General features: G+C 44.0%; 1 protein-coding gene across 1 annotated transcript in view; it reads right to left on the reverse strand.

Annotated features, from left to right (window-relative positions):
* Positions 1-18472, reverse strand: part of Thsd4 (thrombospondin type 1 domain containing 4) — a 168671-nt gene that overhangs the window by 73388 nt on the left and 76811 nt on the right. Inside the window, exon 2 of the mRNA XM_021172602.2 lies at positions 10504-10708. Within this exon, the coding sequence (XP_021028261.1) occupies positions 10504-10708 (205 nt within the window). The remainder of the gene's footprint in view (positions 1-10503; positions 10709-18472) is intronic.

Raw genomic sequence — 18472 nt, forward strand, 5'->3', positions numbered from 1 at the left:
GTGAATGTATATGTGAATGCATGTGTGTGTGGTGTGTGAATGTACATGTGTGTGCGTGTGCATGTACATATGCATGTATGTGTGTAAGCCAGAAGTTGATGTCAGGTGTCTTTGTCTATTTTTGATACAGGGTCTCTCATGGAACCTGCAGCCTGCTGACGAGCAAGCTTCTGGAATCCTCCTCTCTGCCTCCCAGAATGGTTTTTTCCATGTGTGTGCTAGCGATGTGTACTGAGGCCTCGTGCTGGCACAGAAGCACATCACTCACCGAGCCACCCTTCTAGCCCCTGAGCTTAGCCTTTTAAGTGGTAGTTCATATTCTACTTTTGTTTTATGTTTTTGAGTATTTTTCCTGAATGTATATATATGCACCATGTGTGCACAGTGCCTGTGGAGGCTAGGTGAGGGTGTTGAATCCTCTGGAATTAGAGTTATAGTGTGGTTGTGAACTCCCATGTATATGCTGGGAGCCAAACCAGGTCCCCTGCAAGAGAAAGTGCTCTTAACCACTGAGAGAGAGAACAGGAAGTTGGGTGAGGCTATAAATCCTGAGAGCCCACATCCAGCAATGCATTTTTCCCCCAGCAAGGCTGCATCTCCTAAAGGCTCCATAACCTTTCCACACTCATACAGCGAGACTCTATCTCAAAAACCAAGTTACCAAATGCATAGGAGATGGAGGAGAAAATGTGAGAGACTAAGAGCTACAGAGAAGTTCTAGAAGTTCTCCAAGTAATTTATTGTTTTTTAAAAAATGTAGGAGTGCTCACTATATGCTTCTAAGAGGACAGATGGGATATCTGATGCCCTGGACTGGAGTTACAGACAGTTGTGAACTGCCATGTGGATGCTGGGAATTGAACCTGAGTCCTCTGGAAGAGCAGCTGCTGAGCCATCTCTCCAATCCCCCTAAGGTAATATGTTAATAAAGTGTTCTAGAAAAGCTGAGGAGAAAGCTCGGTCAGTCACGTGCTTGCTGTGTAAACCTGAGGACCTGAGTTTGGTCCTGAGCACCCACAAGAGAAAGAGGCAGAGCTGCAAACGTCTGTAATGGTGACCTGAGGGACAGTTAGTGTATATGAACGAGGAGACCCAGGTTCAGTGAGTGACACTATCTCAAACCTGATCAAGTATTTAGAAAATAAAGAAAACACCTACTACAGGCCTATGGTGGCCCATCCCCCCACACATACAAACATGACACAGACAGGACGCACACCAACACCAACCACCATTGGCTGGGAAGGTGGACTGATGGTTAAAGTGTTGGCTGCATAATTATGAAGACTGGAATTCTGACTCTAGAGCCTGTGAAAGCCAGATGATTAGATCATTCCATCTTAATAATAAAACTTTATCTTCATAGTTAGCATTGGTCTGGAACTCTTGGACCAATTCTAGAAATAGCCAGCATGGGATTCTTTTCAGGCTTGTTAAAAATAGAGGAATCCAATTTAAAGCACAGATTTAGGCTAGGGTGGGGCCATGCTGCCTGCTGCTAGGATCATGCCTTTCCCAGGGTGAGAATCTCCCTCAATGCTCACTGACATTGGCTCAGAGCACACCACCAAGCAATGAGCGATGGGACGAGGTTCCAGTGTGCTGCTTCAGAGACAAGCAAGGAACTCAGCCACTCCCAAACACAACTCAGACCTCCCTGGTGTATTATCCACCCAGATCCCGAAATGCCCTATCTATGTCTCCTTAGCTTTTGCTCCTTCTCAAGATGTCAAGTGCAGCTCAGCCTGTCACTACCCTGCAGGAGTTACTTTGTGTCATGCTGTGTTACTTTCTTCTTCAGTAAGATACTTAACCTACATCCACATATTACAATTTTAAGGCCACAAACAGTACTTATTGAAGGGCAAATTTATTACTTGGATTCATTAAGTCCATGCATGCATCTGTATCTTTGTTTGCTAGTCAGATGTCTCCTTCCCCAGACTCTTGTTATGGACCTGGTTTTCCTGCAGTAATAACTGTCTGTTATCCTTTCCTTCTGACATGGCTAACATTGCCCTCAGAGGTTGGGCATGATCCCGTCATACCCAGCTCTAGTCACCATCACCAGTGACTTGACACTGAGCAAAGACTTGACCCACACAATGTAATGTGGGATGAAGGTCTTCTGCAGTCTGGAGCCTGGTTGTTTCCTATGATTGTAGCCTCAGAGGTTATTGTTATGCCCATCTGGCGAGAACCACTCCTATCACACGCTCATTCATATGTCTCCTCTGTGCTGCAGCCCACGCTGCACTTGAGGCAGAAATGCTCTTTCCCCTACTTCTACCAAAGCCCTCTTGTTCTGTAAGGTGGGCTGGGAACTACAGCATGGCCACAAAATGCAGCAGTGGCTTTTTCATAGATGGAGTTCCCCAGTGCTCACCAATGCTCATCTATTCGCATCTTGTCTCCCATCCAAGTACTAACCGGGCTCGGCCCTGCTTAACTGCCAAAATCAGAGAAGCTCAGGGAGGTATGGATGTGGACTATTCTCCCATATCTGCTTCCTCACGATGTGGTAGGGTGGTTATGGTAGAGACTTGCGGTCCTGAAAAGATTCAGACATCTACTCTGGAATTCTAAAACCAAACCAAATCAAACCAAACCAAACCAAACCAAACCAAAAACCTAAGTGAGGATGCCAACCCTCTCTCAAAGCCTCGTTCAGAGACTCATGGTGCCACCTCAGAGAGCCTCGTTGAGTACAAAGGTGGAGAAATGACTTCTTAGTCCTTACAGGAGTCCCAAGCAGACTGTAAATGCATTGCAAGGCAGGGGCCTTGTATTGCTGTCCTCGCTGTAATATGCTGTACTTGGCAAGTGCTTATATGTATCTGTTGGAACGCTTTCTTCAGGTCAATGTTTGTTTTGCACAGGTATCAAATCAGATAAGCAGCAGGCTTTTACTTAAACGAGAGCAGTTTCTGATTCAGATGGCCTGAGCACTAGATGATAAGAAGGGAACATAAAGTCTGGACATGGAGGCACATTTTTGTTCCCCATGCTTAACAAATGTTGGAGCGACTCAGGTCATGAGAGGAGTTGATGGGGTAGGGCTAGGATGTCAGCATGAGAGCTGCAGATGTTAAAATAGTGGGAAAAAGATAATACAGGCAGGCTTCAGTTAGAAAGAGAAGTGGTGAGGCCAGAGGGATGCTCAGGGGTTAACAGTGTGTATTGTCCTTGCAGAGGACCAGGGCTTGGTTCCCAGCACCCATTTTACGGAGCTGACAACCACTTGGAACTCTAGCTCTAGGGGATCTGATGCCCTCTTCAGGCCTCTTCAGGTACTGCACTCACAGGCATGCCTCCTCACATACACATAATTAAAAATCAGAATAAAATCTTTTTAAGAAGAAAGAAAATAATCATCCAAGTTGACTAAAGATCTAGAAGAGCAGAATCCACGAGTGCTCTGGTGAAGGAGGAAGGGTAAAGTACCCTGACCTCTGGTGGAAAGGCAAGACCTGGAGAAAGAGGGGTGGGATCTAAGGGCAGATCTCCTGTTTTTGAAGTTCTGACTCTCAGAGAAGGCGAGGGAGGGCCAGCTGAGAGCAGTGGTCTTGGACAGGTAGCCAGCTGTCTGCAGCTGGAATAGGACAATGTCAGAGTCATCTTCCTCAGGTGTCACTTCTTTTTCATGAAGTCAGCCATGTTTAATGCATGCTGTTACATGTCAGCTATCTCCGTGATTTACATCCACAGAAGGGCAGGGTGTGGTTCAGAGAGAATGCTGAAGTGTATTTATAAGTCAGCTTTGGATGGATTTTAGACTTGATGTTATCTGCCCTGTACTGACTCAGGGATAGGGATCCTGATCTATTCTGTGTCCAGGTAGGAGTATCCTAGAGTGTGATTGGCAGCCCTGAAAGATGCTATCTAAAGGAATGTGGGTGGGGCAGAGGTGGGGGCTGGGGAGATGTTCTTCCTACAAGAATGAAGGTGTCAAATCACTTCTATAACAAACCCAAGACCAGGCTGGTTGTAGTGGTACATGCCTTTAACCCCAACACTTAGGAGGCAGAGGTGGGTAGATCTCTGTGAATTCAAGACCATCTGTGTCTACATAACGAGTTCTAGGCAAGTCAGGGCTACACAGAGAGACCCTGTCTCAAAAACCAAAACCCAAACCACCCAAGCGAACAGAAACCCAAGTTCTAGTTCAGGGGTTGCTTTCTTAATCCACAGAGAATGCCCCCAGTAGGAATCAAAAAGCAGGAGTTGACATTTAGCATATTTCTGAGACAGACAATACAATTAAAGGCAAAACCCAAGTCATTATTGAACTCTTTCTCATAGGACCAACAAGCCAACGTTTCCAAGGGTAGAGGTGTGAACGCCTAAGGATGGGGGCCAAGGTTCATTTTGTTCCAGCAGATCCAGAAGCTTGTCAAGCCGAGGGACTGTGAAAGAAAAAAAGCAAGCAGATGTAGGGACATACGGGTTCTCCTAAGTCAAAGGGAGGGGCACTGCCAGACTCCAGGTGGGAGTAAACATAAAGATAAACAAAATCTCAAAAAGCTGTAAAAAGAACCCAGCAAAATGTATAGCTGAAACAGATGTAGGAAGCAAACAGGTTCCACACGCACTTGCATATCTAGGCAGTGACCCAGAGGAAAGAAAGGTGTCACAGATCAACCAAAACTATAACATACTTAAAGATACACCCGATAAAGCCGACAGAGTTAACACAAAGAAACCTTATTAAAGCTCAAGACCCAGGGCACACTTTGATGCTCCTGATTCAAAAGACTCAACGTTGTGAAAATGCCCCCTCTCTACCTTGAATTAACTTACTATACGGTTCCTGCAATCAGTTACGATCCCAATGGGTTTTTAAATAGATTTTGAAAATCTGACTTTAAAGTACTTTTAGAAGAACAGATGCATAAAAACACCCAAGAATATTTAGGGCAGAACCAAAGACCAGGTGAGGAGTTAGGGGAGGGGAAGACTATGGCTCTAAAGTAAAGAAGACTAACCTAATCAATGGATTCGTGCTAAGGTCCACAAGGGTGTCTGTGCAGGTTTGCATGTAATACGCGATAATAGATATTTCAATTTAGTGAGGGAAATTTGATAAATGGTTTGGTGCAAGCTGTCTTATCTGGTAAAAGAAAGTTAAATCCCACTTCACACCACACCCAAAGATCAGTTCCATAGGCAATAAATATTTAAATATAAAACTGGAGCTAGAGAAGTTGTGGCTTATTACTAAGAGTAACTTTTATCACGCTGGTGGTGGGCAGGCCTTCCTGAGTGACACACACACTGTCGAGCGTTCAGGAAGGTGATCAGCAGACCTGACTAAAGCTAAAGATCTGCGCACTCCATAGGACTAAACACAAACCACGGAGCAGAAACACAAGATAAGGACTGAGATTTTCAATAAAGACAGACAGAAAATACCTATTACTAATAACCGTGAAAAACAAAACAAAAAAGCATCATGAGAGCCTCAATTTTAAAACTGTCAAAATTAAAATCCAGCAATTTAAAAAAATTGGCAAATTTATAAGAATATGAAAAATAATTTTTAAAGAATCTGGTGGTTAGAAAATACAAATAAAGGTACCCAGTATTGGAACTGTTAAGTTACAAACACGGTGTCCATATACTTCAAGGCTATTGGTTCAACGTAAGACCGACAATGAGGGGGTCCCGTCCTTCTTGTGTTCTATGTCCTGTATGATGCCACAGTTTTTCTAACATCCACAAAAAGGAAAATCCTTGGGATTAATTGTCATTTATGCATATGACATCATGTTTTTTCCTTTTTGTAAAGATTGACTTTCAAACTATTTTAAATTATGAATGTGTGTGTGTGGGAGGGGTACATACATGTGTGTAGATAAGGTTTCCTGGAGCTGGATTTACAGGCAGCCGTGAGCCATGGAAGCTGGGAACTGAACTTGGGTTCTCTATAAGAACAGGATGTGCTCTTAATTGCTGAACCATCTCTGCTGTCCAAGATGTCACATGGCTTTAAATATCCTAAGCCTTCCCATATGGAAAGTTGCTCATCTAATGAAATCTGCAAATTACAGATGTTCCATGATGGTTCTTAAGATGCTAGTGCTGGCCATTATTATTTAGAAAACATATTCATCTTTATCTTATATGTATGAGTCTTTGCCTACACGAATAAAAGTGCCCTGAGCACATCTAGACCCACAGTGGCCAGTAGAGGGCGCTATATCTCCTAGACTTGGAGTCAGGGACAGCTTGCCCTACCTTGTGGGTGCTACTACTATGTGGGTGCTGGGAACTGGACCCAGGTCCTCTGCAAGAGCAGCAGTTTTTAACCACGGGGGCATCTCTCCAGCCCCAGGTATTATTATTTTAAACTTTCATGAGAACATGTTTCAGGGGAACTGTATTTGTTTTTAAGATCATATAGATCTTCAAGAACTCATTCCAAGTCTACAGTCCATGGAGGCTGTACTTGTTGGCAGGTTGACCACGTCCTGAACAATCAGTCTCTGCCTGCTGCGCTTTTATGTCTGATATCTGAACTGTGGCATAATGACATTAGTAAACTGAACTGACTCAACTGCGCCAAGCTTTGATATTTCAGCTAAAATAATTTTACAACATCTTATTAAGGGAGAAGCGAGTGATACAAATGGCCAGCCGTTTTAATAACATTAGATCTGTTGTTTCTTCTTCAAATAGCAAGCCTGAGAATAAGTCACACACAAAAGGAGAATTCAGAGCTTCACAACAGACAGCGGTTCTAATGTCTTTCCAATTAAAACCTAGCTCTGACGAATAGGCTAAGCTTTGAAGGACACTAACAATTGCTACTATACAATTTTAATAAACATGGTGCCACTCTTGGTGTGTTCTCAGTTTTATAACTGGAAATGAGAAGAACGTGTGTCATTTCTCACGCTATGTGTGCACCATAAGTATTCCAGTTTCCTCATGGTTGCTCGCTGGAGGTGGCCTGCTCCCACAGCTCCATGGGACCAGTCCTCCTACGAGCTATGGAAAGGCAGGGGCCAGCAGGCCAGGAGCCAGCAGGCCAGGCCTTGGTGGCAAAGCTCAGAGTTAGATTTAATGCAGTGATATGACTAATGTACCCGCTAAGGCTTGTTAGTAAACATGCCTCCTTCTTCTATTTAGGCATTTAATTTCTTGGGATTGGATTTACAGACCTTTGTGAGCCACCATGTGGGTGCTAGGAGGCTCTACTGGAGGCTGAAGCAGAAGGCTTTCAAGTCTGAGGTCAATGTGGGTTCTATAATGATATTTATCTCAAAAATTTTGCCATTCAATTCTCATACCCTAATTTTGAAATTGCACCTCTAGTTAGTAACTCTAAATGATTTTTTTTTAAAATGGAATTTTTAAAAAGTTAACTATGGTCTAGAGAGATGACTCAGTGGTTAAGGCACTGGTTGTTAATGGAAATACTGGCAGTGGAGTTTAGAAACCGCAGCTGAGCCTGGGTACTAAAGGTTGTTTGTAGAACTCAGGCAATCTTATGCAAACAGCTTTCAACAGAGGCTCCATAGAGCAGGAATTGACCAATTGAGATGAGTTAGATAAAGAAAGCCTGGTATAAAAAAAAAGACCACCCTACCCACTGCACTGCAAACTGTATGTGACCTGTGTCCCGAGTTTTAAAAGGAGAAGGGAAATCGAGAACATTCCAGGTGACATAAATGCTGTGACTGGAAGCTTGCGCTCCTCGCTCCTGGAGTCTCTGCCTTCAAAGCCTGCTTCTGCTTCTCTCTCCTTGTGGAGGGCATCACATAACGATGTTATGAATGATGTCTTTCTCATGAACACATTGGTTTCTGGGCACAGTGACTTTCTGAGTCGTTCTTCCATTGACTCCTAGTCCCCCTCTGCTCTCTTTTTATCCCTCTTATGGGAAGTGGAGATTTTTATTCTGTAATTTTGGCATATATATATATATATGCATACATGTGTGAGTACATATATGTAAATATCTGTATGCATGTTCACATGTATGGGTTGTGTGCAGATAGACAATAGAGTTAGACATTGGCCATCTCTCTCTGTCGGTCTTCACATCTTATTTACTGAGGCAGGGTCTCTTGTTGAACTTGGAACTTGGAGCTCACTGAGTGGCTAGTCTAGTCAGCTTGCCCCAGGGCCAAGTCTCAGCCTCTTGAATGAGTGCTGGGATTCAGGGTTGGATTACGGAGCTGGGACAACATGCCTACTTGGCATGATCTCCAAGGCTCCATACTTGCTTTATCCACCAAGCCATCTCCCCAGCTGGATTCCATTTCAAGCTTTATATCCTGACTAACTCTGAGACAAAAGGAATAGAGAAGAAACTTGTGAATCACCAATAAATTAAGTGCCGGAGTCCTTCCTGAGGATATCTGTTGAGTCTTATGACAAAGTTCCATACTCTAGATGGAATGAGCCAGGCTCTGGGCTGTTTCTAGTCAGATACCATGCGAATGTTCACTAAGAATATCCATTGTATGTTCAAGGAGCCTGAAACTGATTACAAAATAGGGCCACTGATAGCCAGGGAACATTTACTAAAAACAACATAAAGCTAATAAAAACTGGCATTGTTTGCCAGCTTGCTTAAACACAATCACACTTCAAATAACCCCCTCCCCCCCCAGGAACATTTTCCATTGTAAGCGGCAGGATGTGTGTGGAGATGTGATCTTGTAAAAGCATCAGAGAAAGGCGGAAACACAGAGATCATTATTTGAGATTTAAAATAACACAAACTGCTCGCAGGGAAACTAGGCTTTCTGCCACTTTGGTGGCTCCTAGATGTGCCGGAGAAAATGTAACAGTTTTCTGCTTTAATTGGGTCTGTCTCAGAGACACATCTGCCACCCTTCCTCCTCTAGACAATCAAGCCAAGTGAAGTTGGTTCCGGCTGCGTTTGAATGGGTAGGGAAGGGATGGTTACGAAGTGCTGGGAGATGGCTCAGTCAGGAAAGTGCCTGCTTTGCAAACATGAGGACCTGAATTTGAGTCTTAGGAACCCCCCCCCCCAATCAAAAGCAGGTGCAAAGGCTCATGCTTGTAGCCCTAGTGCCGAGGACACAGAGACAGGCAGGTCCCTGAGGCTTACTAACAAATCAGTCAGTATCGATTACACTCTGAGCTCAAGAGCAAGGTGGCTACCACCTAAGGAATAATACCTGAGGCTGGCCTCTGGCTTCATAGGTATGTATAACCATGACTCTACAGACACACACACACACAGAGACAAACAGACAGACACACAGACACACCACAGACAGACAGACAGACACAGACAAACAAACAGACACACCACAGACAGACAGACAGACAGACAGACAGACACACACACCACACCACAAAATGAATGGTATTTCAGAAAACCAAGACACTCTGGTGGACACGGACTGCCACATGACCAGGGGTCTAGTGGAAGAAACCTATGGGTATTATCTCACATGAGACTTCCATGCCTAGAGCTATGCACTCCCTTGGTTTGATTCCCAGTTCTGCTGCTTCCTTGCTGTGTGACTTTGGCAAGTTCTATGATCTCTGTATGTCTGTTTTATTTATAAAATGAGCCTGGGAATAGCTTGTAAGTTATAGGCTGTTTAGAGTGCTTCAGGATTTTATACAGGAAAAGCCGTAAATATATTGCCTGGCACATTATTTGTCCTAAACAAGTTCCTGTTTAACAAATAATGAAAAACAAAATGTCTATTTCTGCTATTTCTGCTCATTGAATGTCTTGAAGAAATGATACCTTCAGCCAGACTTGGTGGCTTACGACTAGGATTCCAGCGTGTAGGAGGAAAACCAGACTGGATTATATTATGATTTTCAGGTTAGCCTAGAATACAGATCAAGGCCTTTCTCAAAAAAATAGAAATGGCCCCCCCTATAACTCCTGCTTAACTGGTTGGCACATGCTGATCTGAGGGAGAAACTGGTAAACGCTCACTTTCGTGACTGCTGCACAGTGGAAGGGATCCAAATGACCTAGCTGTCCAGAGGAAAGGCCCGGAAGGCTCTGGCCTGCAGGGATGTGGGTAGTGCTGAGGTGACAGCTGAGGCCTCTGCTGCAGTTCAGAAGACACACAAGGGCCTGCTGCTCCAGGCAGATGGAGCAGAGAGAAGGTGAGGATTGCTTTTGCTCTGGGCCTCCATCCGGGAGGAACCATCAGCTGCCCCTGTCCCCAACCCCCAAGACTAGCAGACCTCCCTGCTTGATAAAGAGCCCCTCCCAGCTCAGAAGAGTCTGTTGCCCATTTCATAACCACATCCTTCTTGAGAGGAGTAGAGCCTGATTTAAATATATAGATCTTAACCCTTTAGTTCTTCCAAGGATTCCCCCCCACTCCACACTTCCCCTTCATTCCAGAGGGCAGGGCAGGAAGAACCTAATGGCACTTCCTGAATGTCCTGGAATGCCTGGCCACACTGTTCACCTCAGCATCTTGCAACAGATTCATCAACTGCACTGACGACAGTCTCTTGTGCCTGTGTGGAGAAGATCAGTGAACTCACCTAAGTAGTTGTTGCTCTTGTGCATCTCTGTAATGTTAATTTTCGTAGCTCCTTGGGGAATCTCTACAACTCGGTGGTAGCCCAGGCTGGTGAGGGCATGCTTGAACACTCCCGACACCACCTGGCAGCCCGTGTTATCACCTCCACACACCCCGCATTTGTCCAAGACTTTGTCAGATCCCAGGAAGTCGTCACAGCCAATGCTCTGCAAAAAGATAGAAAAGGTTTAGTGGCATGGATCAGGAGCATCCGGAAGGAAGGAGTGAGAAGGGTCGGCAGATCTACTGCCTCAAAGTAACCGTCCTCCCTTGCTCCCAAGACTGAGAAAATGGCTCAGGATGGCAAAGAGACGCTTGGTGTACAAGCATGGGGTTTTGAGTTTGGAGCCTAGAGCCCATGTAAAAAAAATCCAAGCATGGCAGTAAATGCTTAGAGTCCCAGCACGGGAAGGCTCCTGAGGTCTCCTAGTCTCTAGGCAACCAGTGAGAAACAGTTCTGTAAGAGACTCAAAGAGTAACATGGAGAGGAAGGGAAGAAAATAGCCCATGTTACCCGCTGATCACCACATGCACATGCAAGTAGTACGCCCATGTACCCATATGCGCATACATATACATTCTTAAAAGTTCATGCATGCCTTCATTGAAGTTATGCACACAGCACCTACTCCCGGCAAGAGCTTTGCATCTCAGCTACTCATAAAATATATCCTCCCAGGGGAGGTTGGGGGCCACACAGTAAACAAGGCAGATCAACTCAATAGTTCATTTGGTCGAGGTAATTGATCAGGAGAAAATGAATAGGAAGGAAGCAGGGTTTGATATTTATATAATTGGGACAGTGGAGTTGTTTTTATATCCCCGGCTCCTACCCTGGACTATAGAGGGACGGGATGCCCCATGCTGGGAATTTCCCAAATCTCTTTGGAACCACAGTAAATACCTCACTTAAAACTGAGGTTTGCCTCCAAGTCTGTTCTACATTGCAGATCCTACCACCATGTGACAAAGTCACCCCACCACTACCACCAAAGTGCCGTTTCCTGGCCCAGTTTCATGGGAAATAATAGCTCAGGTCCCGAGTCTCCACTGGTGACTGTTGTTCTGGAGACCCAAGCACAGGCACATTTGCGTGTTTCTCGTGTTTCTCGGAGGCCCTTCCTCAAGCACAATGCCTAAAGCACCACCAGGCTGCAAGGCAGGCAGGCTTCCAATAACAGGCGTCATCATATGGTCAACCTCAATTGTGGAAACTCTTGTCTAACTTGAATCTCATCCCTCTAATTTCATTATTCAATTTTTTCTTCTTTATTTCCCATCAACTGTCTATGTTTCTATTAGACAAATTTTATTTTGCATTAAAAATAAAGCTTTGGAACAAAACAGAATGATCTTGATTGAAATCTTTCTCCCACTGCCCAAGCTGGCTCCACAGGGCTCATGATCCCACTTCCTGAATTCAAAACTGGAACTTGATGTCTGAGTAGAGAATTCTGTCACATTTCCATGGACAGATGCAAGCAAGCAGAATGTAGTTTGGATGACGAAATGTTGGGATTACAGGATTATTCACTGGGGTCTGGGGTTACAGAAGATGAAATCAGAATGGTATTCTAAAACTTGAGACATATGTTCGCTGACTCACAAGCTTGGTTTGGATTTTGATTCTAATAGCAACCATGAGACTGCATCGTGGGAGTGGAGTGGCCAGCAGACCATTCAAAACTCACTTTTGATTGCCCTAAATAACCGTGGGTCTATCCACGTGGGTCCTACGGGTTGAATCCCGTAGCTGGGGTCAGATCAGAGGGTGTTTACTTTTGCTCCTCGGCTTTGACTGACATTTCTGCAGGCACCGTGTACTCCCCCTTATTGCTTCCATATTCCTGAGCCCACATTAGTCCATCAGTAATCACTGGTCTCTCCACAAATAGCTTCTCTGTAAAACATTATTTCTGACAATAATAGGCCATCACCTCAACATGCTCACCCATATGCCATTAGCCTTTCAAAATGCCATGTTTGCTATGTCTTTCTTTCCCTTTAAAGGGAAGTGGTCCCCCAACCCCAAACATTTTAGCAGGAAAGCCATAAAAACGATAGCCACACCCTCTCTGTCTTACATTCTCCCTTGAGACAAGAAATGCTACCACCACCAGATCAGGGGTTCTAGATGATAGAAACCCTGGGGATGGAAAGACGGCCCATTGGTTAAGAGCACTGGCTGCTCTTGAAGAGATGTAGAGAGAAACTCTTGTTCAATGTATGAAAGCATCCCCTGTTAATAATAATGTTGGTCTATTAGTTTAGGCAGGAAATAGGGAGGTGGAAATTGTGGGGCAGAGAGAGGATTCTGGGTTAGAGACAGGAACAGGGGTGGGGGTGTGGAGGGATTCGTCTTGGACCACTGATAGAGACAGACACATGGAACCAAGAAGAGGTGACCAGCCATGTGGCACTCACAGACTAGAATATACAGGATAATTGAGTTATGAGCTAGTTGGGGAACAAACCAAAGCTATTAGCCCAGGCATTTATCCATAATAATTCAGACTCAGAGTCATTATTTCAGGAAACAAATTGGCTGGGTAACAAAGCATGTGGTTACACCCTGGGCTTGATTCCCATCACCTATATGGAGACTCACAACCATCTGTAACTTCAGTTCCAGGGAATCTGATGTCCTCTTCTGGTCTCCATGGACACCACAAGCATGTGGTTCACATACAGACATATAGGCAAACATAAAATAAAAATAAACAAACCTAAAAAGAAAATAGATTTGACTCTACCAAAGCTACTAGAGTCTTAGTTGATGATTATGGACAATGTGGTGATCTGAATGAGATGTCCCCCATCAGTCTCAGGCATTTGAATAGTTGGAACCCAGTTGGCTATTTGGGGATGAGGAGGCATAGTCTTGTTGAAGGAGGAATGTCACTATGGGTAAGCTTGTGCCATTAACAATAGATTCTCTGTATCCTACTGAAAGCTTGCTATGGGAGCTCTCATCTGTGCCTGATGCCAAGCTTTGGCTCTGCTATCATGAGCTCTTACACTCCCAGAATGGTAACCCATAATGCTCACTCTGTAAGTTGCCTTGCTCATGGTATCTTACCAGATCAACATATAACTAAGACAGAAAAATTGATCAGCCCTCGCTATAGCTCACGATCTTCTCCCTCTCTATGACCTTTGGTCCATTCTGGCTAACCCTGGACTCATCTTAAGTAGAGAGAACGTATATATACACAAAGGCACAGAAGAAGGAATGAACAATGCATGTGCATAGAATGGTGAGGTATATCGACTGGCAGAGGCAACTTAAGGGTGGAAGGCTCATGGTTTGAAACAGTACAGTTCACCTTGATGGAGGAGGCACGGTGGAGTTCATGACTGGGAAGTGTATGACTATTGCTCGTTCTTAGTACCAACCAGGAAGTAGTGAGCATGGACTGGAAGTGGTAGCCTCAAAGCTTTGGTGAAGGCTGAAGCTACACACTTGATGCCAAGAGCTAACAGTGGTACCCCTCTTCACCCTTCTTCTTTTGGTCAGATCTCACCTTGAACTCTCAATGCCTGCAGTTCACTCCTCAAAAGAGAAGTAAAAAAAAAAGACTCAAAGGATAAGAAGTATTGGTTGCAACAAGATCTAACCATGAAAATGTATCTTTTATTGATGATGTCATTGGGTGACTACATCAGGGAAGTCATTGGACAGTACCCAGCTGAATTAGACTGAGGTTTTATCTTCTGGGAAGGGGTTAATTTTCAGGGCTAACTTGGCACACAAAGAAGTTATCAGAAAATTTTATGTTTTCCTAGGACAGGATCAAATTTCCTTTAGAAACTGAAAATTGGCTACTTAAAGACTAGAGGGTACTTCAATATCCCAGCTTGAAGTAGGGTATGGGGTCTGAGTGCTTTTTAGATGCAAAATGAACAGGACCTTATGACTGGCTGACAGGAGGAGGGGAAGGAAGCTTTAATCCCCCCCCACATTTGTTTTCAACTTCATAGCGTCTAACACTCTGAGCATTTGCTATATTATGGCTCCTCTTGACATCAATCCTTTTTCCTCATTTTATTTTAAACACAGTCCACGCAATTGCTATAAACTTCAGAGAGGCCAAATATCTCAGTAAGGCTGTGCTGTTAGTTTTAAGGTTCAAAATCAAGAATCACATTTTAAAACTATTTAAGAAAGGTTTAGAGGTCAAAAGACCAGCGGTCACACAGAAGATGACAGTTTCGCTGAAGGAGAGGATAGTGGCAGTGACCAAGTTCAGAGAACAAGTTCAAGGCGATGCCACCAAGGAATCCTGGACAGAGCTCAGTCCAGAGGTGACACTGAGGTGCCTTTTTTCTATTCTTGTGAAAGACCAATCACATGACACATCTCTCCCACACTGGCTATTTGAACATAATACTCTACATGTAGCAAATGAATAAATATTTTACCTTGTCTTCCTATTACATTAAATTCTTATTGTAAGCACTTTTTATTTACTTTGAAATACTCTGACTCACAAGAAGTTGTAAAAACAGTACACAGAGTTTTGTTGACCTTCTACCCAGATTCCTCTAATCATGACATCACACTATGCACTGTCAAAATCATGTCTACCTACTGGCATGGGCATTATACCACTAACTAAATAGACTATATTTGAGTTTTGCCATTATTTATATACATTTCTTGGAGGGTATGGTTCTGTGAAATACTATCCTATGTGTAATGTTTCCTTTTCAGAACTGCTGATTCTCCCTATCCTGGTTAGCCTTCTTATCAACTTGACCTAGACTAGAGTCATCCAAGAGAAGGAACCTCAGTTGTGGACTTTCTTAGATCAGATGGTCTATGGGCATGTCCATGAGAGATTCTCTTGATCATTAGCAGGTGTAGGAGGGCACAGCCCACTGTGAGTATTACTGTTCCTAGAGCAGGTTCTCCGGGGCTCTACAAAAAATGTTAATATTGAGCCAATGCTCAAAACTGTTGAGTGCACCAGCAGGCAACAGCAGTCTTCTGTGGTTTCTTCATCAGAATCTTGCCTTGAGTTCTGGCCCTGACTTCCTTCAACAATGGACTGAGACCTGGAAGTGTAATATAAAATAAAAATACTCCCCTCCTAACTGTAGTCAGAGTGTTTAATCACAGCAAGAAAGATCAAACTAGGAAACCTTCCCTGATTAACACTGCCATGCAATTGTTAAGTATAATTGACACCACCATCTAGCAGGAAAAGCAGTTTGGAATGAGGGAAAGAATACTGAACTGGGAATAAGAAAGCCAGGGGCATAGACCTGGCTTTGTCTTTAACTTAATGTGAGAGGACAGCCAAGCCACTTCTCTACAAGGTGCTGGAAACAATCCTATCCTGCGATATCAGGGAGCCGTGGCTTGAACTCTGGCATGTGAATCAGGATGCTGACCAACTCATGTCTAATGGAGATGACTCAGAACCTGTGGCTTATTCCCAGACTCTTTTGGAGGCTCCAGCAAAATGTCATCATGTGCTTAAGATGAGCATGGGCGACTGTGAGCCCTGGGTCCTGTCCTTGCTCTGTACTTATGAATCCTGGCCCTTTGTACAAGCCAGGTGAATTGGCTTCTGGGTGCTTTTGGAGCTGTGACTAGAGATGCGGTAGTATTGACCTCCTCAGGCTTTTGGAATGAGGAGACGAGGAAACCGGAGCTAGAACCCTTGATGTACCGTCTAAGCTTTTCGGAGAATGCTGGGGCTTGTTATCACCATTTCTATAGATTTGATTATGCCTGAAAAGCATCTAACGTTAAGTAAATCTCATCACCATGTAACCAGAGGACCCATCCCATCTTCTATAACACTCTTTTACTAGAAACACTTTCTTCTTCATTCAAACAAATTAAAAAAAATGGCTAAAAAGCCAAAAGGAGGGCATGGGAACCCCAAGACAACTCCTTACATGGCTTCTTCATTCTCGCTGTTCAAACAGCATCTACTGATGACAACCAGAGCCAACATCTGCTTCCCACCCCTCCACCACTGGTTTGTGTTCTCCGTTCGCCAGGTAGTGCCTTTCAAAAGAGGCACATGTCAATGTTACAAAGGTGACGGGACAAGTATCAGATGTTCTCAGTAGTTTCCCAGTGGTTTCTTTTGCAACACATTGTAGGAAAATTTTACACGTTGCAAGCCATCAAAAAGAGAAATTGCTCAAGAATTACCCTCAATTTATGTGCCAAAATTAACCTAAATGAGATTTCCTGAGGGAAATGAGCAATCTGGATGACATATTTGGTGGTGAATTTTACAGGGAGGAGGCTCTGTCCATCATGGCAGGGAGGGTGGGGCCAGGCCTTCAGATAGTGGGCGTGGTTTCCAATTCCCTAATGGGAAGCAGGTGTTCTCTATGTGTATCAGAACACACAAAGCAGAGTAACCTCAACCGGCAGGCAGGCAGGCTAGGTGACCTCGAGAGATGACAGATGGAGCCTTTAGATGCATGCCATCACAACAGTGTGAGAGAATATTAAAATGATTTGGAGCTAACAGGAATTTTCTTGTATTTATGGTGAACTAATCTGTGGAAATACATATGGAATCCAACACTTTTATGGTTGACGTTCTGTTGAAAGAAGTCTTCTGCATATGATAAAGCCCCGTGTCACTGTGAGGAATGCAGATGAACACTGCCTCCTTGAGAAAGCAATTTAGCAATCTATGTTGCTTCAAGCGCTGCATTCTTCTAGGAATGTATGCAAAGTTAATGATAAGAAAAGAGGCCAACAGTTTCAGGATGACAGAGCCCAGCACAGTGTTATTATCAATAATAAACACATCAGGACCATCCTTAGTGATCAACATAAGGAGGTGGTTAAGCAGCACATAGGCTCCCTGGGAAATGTGGGCTCGCTCTTTCTCTCTGTGTTATTATTATTAAAATGTTCTTGAAAGGGTGCTTGTACCCTTGACCCTCAAGATCATTCAGTAAGTTTTCTGAGCTAATCACAATAGAGGCCAATGTGCTGTGAGGGCAGAGCAGCCATGAAGAGGAACGAGACACAGAGTCTAACCAGAGTTAGCAAATCACAGCTTCCAGGCCAAATCAGGCCCAAGCTTTGTCTTTGTAAATAGAGACCAACCCAGACACAAACATCCCGTTTGTTTACTTATTGTTTATGGCTGCTTAGGGGTTATAACAGTAGGGCAGTGTAGTAACACAGACAGTTTACTCCATAAAGACTAACATATTTGTATTCTGGCTCTTAAATAAAGCTGCCAGTCATTGGTCCAAGTGTAAAGACTCAAAAAATGCACTTCAACGTGGCTGGAGAATGTTCTAGGGGTGGTGGGCACAGGGTCACATGAGGCAAGATTGAGGCTCGGGGAGTTGCTCTCAATTGACCCCGATTGCCCCATCCTGAATCATTCCTGTTCTCTCTGCTCTGTTCTAATCTGATGTAATTGTTATACAGAATGCAAAACGTTATTATCTAAGGGTCTGGGAAGATGGGCTCAGCTAATTAAAGTTCTTGGCACAGAGGCATGAGAGCCTGAATTTGGAAACTGCTTTTAATCAAGCCTATGGCTGTCACATTTGCAAGGCCCATCCTGTTCCATCAGAGAGTAAAGCCTCACTAGTGGACTCAAGCAGAAGAGGACGTTGGCACTCCTGTGGGGTACAGTTGGGTAGGAACCAAGTACAGCAGTGTTTACTGACCTGTCAGGCAAGCAAGACATCCCACGCTACATGCCAAGCACTCAGCTTTCATGTTTTAACTTCCCAGGGACTGAGATGGGATGGGGGAAGGAGACATGGAATGATTAATGACAAGCATAATATACAAAACTAAGGTGTCCATACATTCATTGAGTAGAAGAATAGAAACCTCTGGACTTACAGTGTTTAAGCCTACAAGTGAATTCAGTTTAAAGATATTAGACAAATCTAGCAAAATTGTGTTGTAATTTCTCAGGGTATCG

Source organism: Mus caroli, chromosome 9 (assembly GCF_900094665.2).
Source record: "Mus caroli chromosome 9, CAROLI_EIJ_v1.1, whole genome shotgun sequence".
In the NCBI taxonomy this organism is placed as follows: Eukaryota; Metazoa; Chordata; class Mammalia; order Rodentia; family Muridae; genus Mus; species Mus caroli.